This window comes from Oryzias melastigma, linkage group LG6 (genome assembly GCF_002922805.2).
Source record: "Oryzias melastigma strain HK-1 linkage group LG6, ASM292280v2, whole genome shotgun sequence".
NCBI classification, from domain to species: domain Eukaryota; kingdom Metazoa; phylum Chordata; class Actinopteri; order Beloniformes; family Adrianichthyidae; genus Oryzias; species Oryzias melastigma.
The window spans coordinates 34,659,135-34,667,323 of record NC_050517.1 but is presented as its reverse complement, the minus strand read 5'-3'; the positions used below and the strand labels follow the sequence as shown (position 1 = coordinate 34,667,323).

Sequence of the window (8,189 nt, the reverse complement as noted above, 5' to 3'; positions counted from 1 at the left end):
AGGTGGCTGATGGGTAATAGGACAACACAGGTTATTCTCTGCCTTTGCAAAAGCTACCCAGGAGGCGGGGGGGTTGAGCGGTGTAAAAAAACACCAACCCCCACTCAGCTTCTGCCAGGTACTCGTCTGATGAAACCCAGTTTAGAAAGCGCATTTCCAGCCGCTGTGATGCTCCTGTGCAGCTCTGCAGAGGATCTGAATCCAGGAAAGATTAATTCTCTGAAGAATCATCAACACAGAACGGAAAACCCTGGAGTCAGGGACTCTTCTGCTCCTGATCAGAGCAGAAACAAAAGCTCTTTTGTTCCACAAACTGCAGCAATTTAGTCGCCAATCTATGCACCAAAAACATAAAAACAGGAGTTCACATTAATATTTGTGCAGAATATTTACTCCTAAAGGAAAAAAGGAAACAAACAACGATTCATGGGGAGTTGCACCGTAAAAAGACCCCCGCAGCGCAGAGATAAACATCAACGCCCTCCTTTAGATAAATCTGTGACCTTCAAACAATACAGAGAGAAATCCAGAAGAAGGAACGCAGTGGAGCTGAAATGCAAGTGACTTTGTTGCTGAGGTGAAAAACCTGCCAAACAAAACAAAAGCCCCGTCGTCACAGGAAGCTCGGAACACATCAACCGTGTCTGGAAAACCTCAAGCTGCGCCGAGCGAGTTCGCTTCTGCGTTTGTGGACTGACACTGTGAGCAGCTTTACAGAACATGCATTTGTTATTATTCGTTATAACAACTCTTTAATGCACATGTGTCAAAGACAAGGGCCGGGGGCCAAATCCGGCCCTCCGGGGAATCCTTTAAATTGATTTATTCTGGGATAATATTCCTGACTTTTTATTATTCATAATTATGTTAAAGTTTTAAAAAATTGGCATTCTGATAGCTTTTTGAATTATTTTGGGCATTTACTATTTTTTAGGCTATTTTGGAGTTTAGCAAATATTTTAGCTACATGCAAACTGTTTTGGCTAATTTAGGCTTTTTCAGTTTTTTAGGGCTATTTTAAAGTTTAACTATTGTTTCAGCTACGTGCTAGCTGTTTTTTTCGTTGTTGCTGTTTTTTAGCCAAATTTGACATCTAGCTAATATTTTATCTGGCAATCAACTTCAGCGTTTTCAGCTTTCAACTTCCGAATTTTCAGCTATCAGCTTAGCGTTTTCAGCTATCAGCTTCAGTGATTTCAGCTATCAGCTTCTGCGTTTTCAGCTATCAGCTTCAGTGATTTCAGCTATCAGCTTCTGCGTTTTCAGCTATTAGCTTCAGTGTTTTCAGCTATTAGCTTCAGCGTTTTCAGCTATCAGCTTCAGTGATTTCAGCTATTAGCTTCAGCGTTTTCAGCTATCAGCTTCAGTGATTTCAGCTATCAGCTTCAGCGTTTTCAGCTATCAGCTTCCGTGATTTCAGCTATTAGCTTCAGTGTTTTCAGCTATTAGCTTCAGCGTTTTCAGCTATCAGCTTCAGTGATTTCAGCTATCAGCTTCTGTGTTTTCAGCTATCAGCTTCAGTGATTTCAGCTATCAGCTTCTGCGTTTTCAGCTATTAGCTTCTGGGTTTTCAGCTATCAGCTTCAGCATTTTCAGCTATCAGCTTCAGTGATTTCGGCTATCAGCTTCAACGTTTTCAGCCATCAGCTTTGGTGTTTTCAGGTCTCAGTTTCTGCGTTTTCAGCTATCAGCTTTAACATTTTCAGCTATCAGCTTCAGTGATTTCAGCTATCAGCTTCTGCGTTTTCAGCTATCAGCTTCAGTGATTTCAGCTATCAGCTTCTGTGTTTTCAGCTATCAGCTTCAGTGATTTCAGCTATCAGCTTCTGTGTTTTCAGCTATCAGCTTCAGTGATTTCAGCGATCAGCTTCTGGGTTTTCAGCTATCAGCTTCAGCATTTTCAGCTATCAGCTTCAGTGATTTCGGCTATCAGCTTCAACGTTTTCAGCCATCAGCTTTAGTGTTTTCAGGTATCAGTTTCTGCGTTTTCAGCTATCAGCTTTAACATTTTCAGCTATCAGCTTCAGTGATTTCAGCTTTCAATTTCAGCGTCTTCAGCTATCAGCAGTAGCATCTTCAGCAGCCAAATTCAGCTTACAGCATTCACACTAACATTATCACAGGTAATACTTTATATCTAGTTCACAATTATGTTAAAAAGTTACAGTTTTAAAGTTTAAAAAAATCTGTTTTAGAGTGTTCAATAAATGTTTATCCTGTCCAGCACGCGACCTGAAGTGTGTTTTGGATTTTGGCCCCTTGAGCGTTTGAGTTTGACACCCTTACTTTAATACTAATGCTTTCACTACCACAGCTCATCTTTCCCTTTAAAAATGATAACATGCATGTGAACCCAGATGATGTTTTTCTTCAGAATTACTGGAATTACATTAATCGTGTTAAAAATTACAGTAAATCAAAGAACATAAACACTGGAGCTCAGATGCTAAAGGGTTAAAGAGCAGCAGGAGTCTGCACTGACACCGGAGAGTAAAAATACCCTCAAGAAAAGCAAAAAAGCATCACCGCTCACCTGAATCGGCATGGCCCACAGGTTAGGACAGAGGAAGAAGAACCACATGAGCTGGTTGGTATCTATGGCAACCAGGTTGCAGATCTGGGCAACGGTCAGCTCTCCCATGGACATGTTGGACGTGCACATGCGCATGATCTTGTTGTAGATTTTTGTCTGAAAGAGGAGCAGAAAATGGCAGGAGGAAAACGCCGTTGTGAGACTTTAGAAACATTAAAAAATTTAATGTTTCAATTTGCTGCATTTTTTTTCCAAATGTTAATGATTTAGTTTAAAAATGTTTTCTATTTTTTTCTCAGAATGAATCAAACTCAAAAATTGGAAAATTGGAAAATTCATGGCTGTGAGTTTATGAAGATATTCATTTAGTCAGCAATGTTTGTCTACATGAATGAAGGGTTAGCATTAGCCTTCCAATGGGAAATTCCATTAAACATTAGCATTAAGCTAGCGGACGTTAACTATATGTGAATTGCTCGCGCAGGGATGACGTTGATCGTGTTAGCCATTGAAAATTTACACTATGTTAAAGATTTTGTGTTAAAGCGTCATCGGTGACACCTCAGGTGTTCAAGGGTTCTTCATCCATAACCGGGTCAATGAAACCGTTCCGTATCAACCTCGCATCTGACGGGAGTACCGGACGTCTCACCTGGATGGCTCCACGCAGGTTGATGCCCGTTTCTATGGCGGCGTAGTAGGAGGCCTGGAGGAAGGTTCTCTGCAGCAGCAGAGCGAAGAACAGCAGCACAGCCAGCACATAGGCGTTCTCCAGGAACTCTTTGGAGGAGATGAAGTAGATGCCGAGCAGCTTCATCTGAAGGAGGAGACAAGAGATGCTGACGAGTCATTTTAGCCAGTAGATGTTGTGGCGAATCAGAGGAAATGGATGGATGGCGTCTGCGGCAGATACAGCTCATTCTACGTCAGCTCCAGCTTCTCCCTGCAGCCTGTCTGATTTTTATTTAAATTCACATAATGTATTCTGGAGTTTTCTGTCAAAAACTCGCCGCTGCGCCTTTTGCTCAGTGACCTGCGATACCACCTGTCTGAGTGCTGCAAGGAGAAGACAGCCAAGAGCTCTGCTGGAAATGAATCCCATAAATATTACAGGAGGCTTAAATTAGTCCTCCATCCAGCAGGTGCACCATCTCACACAGAACATCATAAACGTCTCACCCAGCGGTGACCTTTGAGGCGTGACAGAACGCCAACGCCGCCTCGTTAGAATCTGATACATAATCCACGATTTTCTAAGCCTGAAATGTTTTCGATGCAGGAAGAGCTGATGTGGAGGCAACATGCTCGTGGGAGGAGTCAGGAAGACAAGGAACCAACGATCGCAAGACTGACCCAGACTGACCAGGACTGATTCAAACTGACCTGGACTTTACCCAGACTGACCTGGACTGACCTAGACTGACGCAGACAGACCTGGACTTTAACCAGACTGACTTGGACTGATGCAGACTAACTTAGACTGACCTGGACTGACCCAGACTGACAAAGACTACTGGGACTATACTCAGACTGACCCAGACTGACTTGGAATGACCTGGACTGACCAGGACTGACCTGACAAATCCAGAGAAAAACTAAACCCAAAAATAAACATTTAAATAAAAGCTCTGACTGCAAAAAATGTGCTCTTGTCCTATTTCTTCACTCATGAACATTTTTTAGATTTTATGAAACTTTCTGTGAGATGTCAACAATAAACAGATGCTTTGGATGTTTGGGGGTGCAGGTTATGATGCAGGGGCGGGGCTGAGAGCAGGAAACCCCTCACTCACCGGCTGCTGGATGGTCCGATTGTCTTTGCTGATGTGGTGCACGATCCCCGAGATGCAGAGCGGCCCAACGAAGCCCAGCAGGTCAGCCAGGACCCGGAACATGATGCTGAGGATGAGCGGCCGGCCGAAGGCCTTCCTCAAGGCCTGCCAGATCCACTTTGGACCAGGGGGGGCTGCACCCAGAGGCCTCTGGGGGGGGGCAAAAGAAAAGGAGAATTTCTGAACACTTAGCTCACAGATCTGAGATGTTCCGAGATGTTTGGCTTCATTTAATTTATAAAGCATCTTCCACCACCGTGCTGTACACACGAAAAGCATAGTGCATATTTAATCATAAAAGGTACAAAAGACCAGGATTGGGGTTTTGTGGTCAGGCTTCTTTGCACCACTAGTAAATATGGCAGCTGCATTTTGCACCAGCTGCAGCCTCGCTATTACAGCCTTAGGCAAGCCGGCATACAAGGATCTGCAATAACACAAGAGCATGCATCACAATTTCAAGATTTGACTTAGATTAAAAAGACTTCATTCTGGCCAAATGTTGCAGCTGAAAAAAGCTGGACCTGATGACTGTGCTAATATTGAGGTCCAGTTTCATGGTGGCATCAAGTTTTACTCCGAGGACAGAGAACCTAAATTGTTCAAAAGGGGCGAGCAAGAGGATATCAAGAACACGATCCTTTCATTCATTGGGGGAAAACACAACTACTCCAGTTTTGCTTTCATTTAGCGCAAAGAAGCTAGCCAACATCCACAACTTAACTTCATCAAGGTAGTCAGTTATTGTGCAATCAGAACCCTTGTGCATATGGAGATCAATTTGGCAAAAAGATTCACCTTCTGCTTATGAAGCAGCATTCCCAGTGGTAGCATGTAAATAGAAAAAAGCAATAGGCCCAGAACCGACCCTTGGGGGACTCCTCACCTCAGGGGGTGACACTTGGATGAGTGAGGCCCCATGCTAACACTGAAAGACGTGTCTGTGAGATAGGACCTCATGCACTGCAGAAAGCCCCACCCAATGTTCCAGTCGACCAATCAAGATTTCGTGATCCACAGTGTCAAAGCTGCCGATAGATCCAACAATAAAAGAACCAGAAGATGACCTGCATCTGTTGCTAGCAAAACATTATTAAACATTTTTTAAGAGCAGTCTCTGTGCTGTTTCCAGGCCGGATTCCCGACTGGAAAGGTTCAAGGATCCCATGAGCATTTAAGAAAACAATCAACTGTTTATAACTTTCAGTATACATATTTCTCTTCAAAACTCAACAGAGTGAAGTTGGTTTGATAAACCGGGCCCTGGTGGTCGATTCCCTTTGCTGTAGCTCTCGCGAGTCTGGATCAATATTGATACGCTAAAAATGTTAGTTTTTCTATCATCGTTATTATCCACATCAGCTCTGGGGTTCTGTTCTCTACTCTCATTTTCTTCATCTCTCTTCTATTCTTTATTATTTCTTATATTTAGTTCTTTATGCTTCTGTTTGGTGCAGTGTGATTCATGTGTTGTTCCTCTTTTCCAATCCCTTCAGAGGGAACAGGAGAGACTTTGGATTCTACGTGGACTGTCTATTGCCTGTGATTGTGTTCTTTGCCGTGGACCTCGCCTCTAGCTCGTCTTAGCTGAGGACCTCGCCTCTGGTTAATCTTGGCCATGGACCACGCCTCTGGCTCATCTTGGCCGTAGACCACGGCTCTGGCTCGTCTTGGTCGTGGACCATGCCTCTGGCTCGTCTTGACAGTGGATCTCGCTCTCACCTGTCCCCTAGTCCTATCTAGCTGAACAAATACGTAGTTGTAAAGTTAAATAAAATAATCAGCTTTTTTGAAGGAGGGTCTAAGGACAGGGATAACCGGTTTTATTTAGTCTGTTTAGTTTTTAGCTATTGTTTACATTTTATAACTGACTTTCTCCTTCTGTACATTACTGACATGAAGCCCAATGAGGAAATTCTTTTGTGATATTTAGCTATATAAATTGAATTGAATTGACTTTATAGACAAGGTTCTCAAGGAATTTTGCACAAAAAGGTAGGTTATGAATTGGTTTGAAAACAGTGCCGCATCCAGCTCTTGTTTTTCAACACAACAGTAGCCTCACTATCACTTCTTTAAAATTGAAAGTATGAATTTAGAAGCATCAATCAGAGTTTGTGAAATGAGAACACCCGCTGGGGAAATAGAACTTCTCTGGTAGTTATTTTTTTGTCGGTTTATCTGAGTTAATCTGACGTTTAGAAGATACAACACAGTGGATGAAACGATTTCATTAAAGCTGCTGCAGCAGGAAGTGCACAGAATTTAACATTTCTGCTGGAAGATCATTCAAACCAAACTTAGCTCCTTCTTCAGCTGCTTGTTAGTGCGTGTGTGCATGTGCACGCACGTGTGCATGTGTGTGTTTCTGTGAACATGTCAGAGTTGCTGTCAGCTGTGAGAACAGACGTGACTGCTGCTGCGTGTTCTTATTTCTGAGCCGCTTCATCGGCATTCCTGCGTAACGTGTCACAGCGAGCATCACACAAACACACACAAACACACACAGACACACAAAGATCACATCATCTCTGTGCTTCAGGTTCAAACGTCTACAACCACCACGCTCATTCTCTCACACTCTGAGCAGAACCAGCTTCCCATGAAGCCTCAAGCTTTCACCCCTGGAGGGGTCGGGATGTCGCCGCGTTCACAGTCAGATGGGATCGACCCGCCGCCGCCTCTGAGCCCTCCTCTGCCGCCGCCCTTCCCCACAGCTCCGCTGGGATCCGGGTTCTCTCTCATCCTTCCCTCCTGCAGGAAGGAGGCCGCTCACAGCGGTGACGAGCCTTTCAGTGACCTTCAGAGGAGACTGGAAAACAGCGACCTCCTGCAGACGCCCTTCACCTCTGACCCCTGACAGAAGAAGTTCCAGTCAAACCTGACGAGGAGCCGCTCACTCTTGTGGAGAAACGTGAAGGTTTGCATGACGGATTGTGAGTCTGAGTGTGAAAAAGCAGTGAGGGAAGTCACTGTGTGGCTGGAAAAACGGGAGCAGACATAAAGGGATTTTGTCCAATTTTGATTTCACTTCACAGCTTGAAGGTTTGTTGCTGAGCATGAAGTGAAAATAATTACATTTTCAGCCAGAATTTAGATGGAAATTTACTAATCCTGATTTTCTCTTTCAGAATCTGCCGTTTCTGAACTGACAGCTGTAAAATTCTACAGCTGATGTATGATTTATGGATTTGATCAAAATCTCTGCAGTAAAAACAGATTTAATGTTCTCTTAGCTGCAGCTCCCAGATAAAATCTTCTGGGAATAAATTAGTGAGACTTTAAAGGTAAAAAAAAATGAAATAATGACTTTCTGCTCATTAAAACAGACGTTTTTCTGGTTCAGCTTGAAGCACTAACGAGTACGCCGTCAGAACCGCAGAGAACGGAGGAACCGGCTCTGTAAGCGGATTTTAAAATGACCTCTGAGAAACATTCGGGAGGGGTTAACGCAGGGGTCGGCAACCCAAAGTGTTGAAAGAGCCACTTTGGACCAATACAATAAAAACCAAATGTGTCTGGAGCCGCATTAATTGAAACAGCTTATAAAAGTCGTACCCTGAAAGTAACACATGGAGAATGTGTCGAATAAACGATTATTTCGTGTCCTCGTGTCATATAAGCTATATTTTTGGCCTCATGACAAGTTGGTGGGACATTGCAGTGCCAAACTATCTGACACAAGCTGAATAGCCTCATAATGAACATCTGAGCTTTTATTTTGACATCCCTCAATAACATAACGAGAGGGGGTCCTGATCAGTCTCTCCCTCATTCTCACTCCAGGTGCAGGAAGAATTCAAACATAACAGGACAAAATCATA

At 43.5% G+C, this 8,189-nt stretch overlaps 1 protein-coding gene across 4 annotated transcripts in view; it reads right to left on the bottom strand.

Annotated features, from left to right (window-relative positions):
• abcc8 (ATP-binding cassette, sub-family C (CFTR/MRP), member 8) overlaps positions 1 to 8,189 on the bottom strand; it is a gene marked incomplete at its 5' end in the record, with an annotated part of 59,399 nt that overhangs the window by 32,871 nt on the left and 18,339 nt on the right. For all 4 annotated transcript variants that reach the window (XM_036212591.1, XM_024281309.1, XM_036212592.1 and 1 more), the window contains 3 exon segments: positions 2,534 to 2,689; positions 3,186 to 3,350; positions 4,327 to 4,515. In XM_036212591.1, coding sequence (XP_036068484.1) covers positions 2,534 to 2,689; positions 3,186 to 3,350; positions 4,327 to 4,515 — 510 coding nt within the window.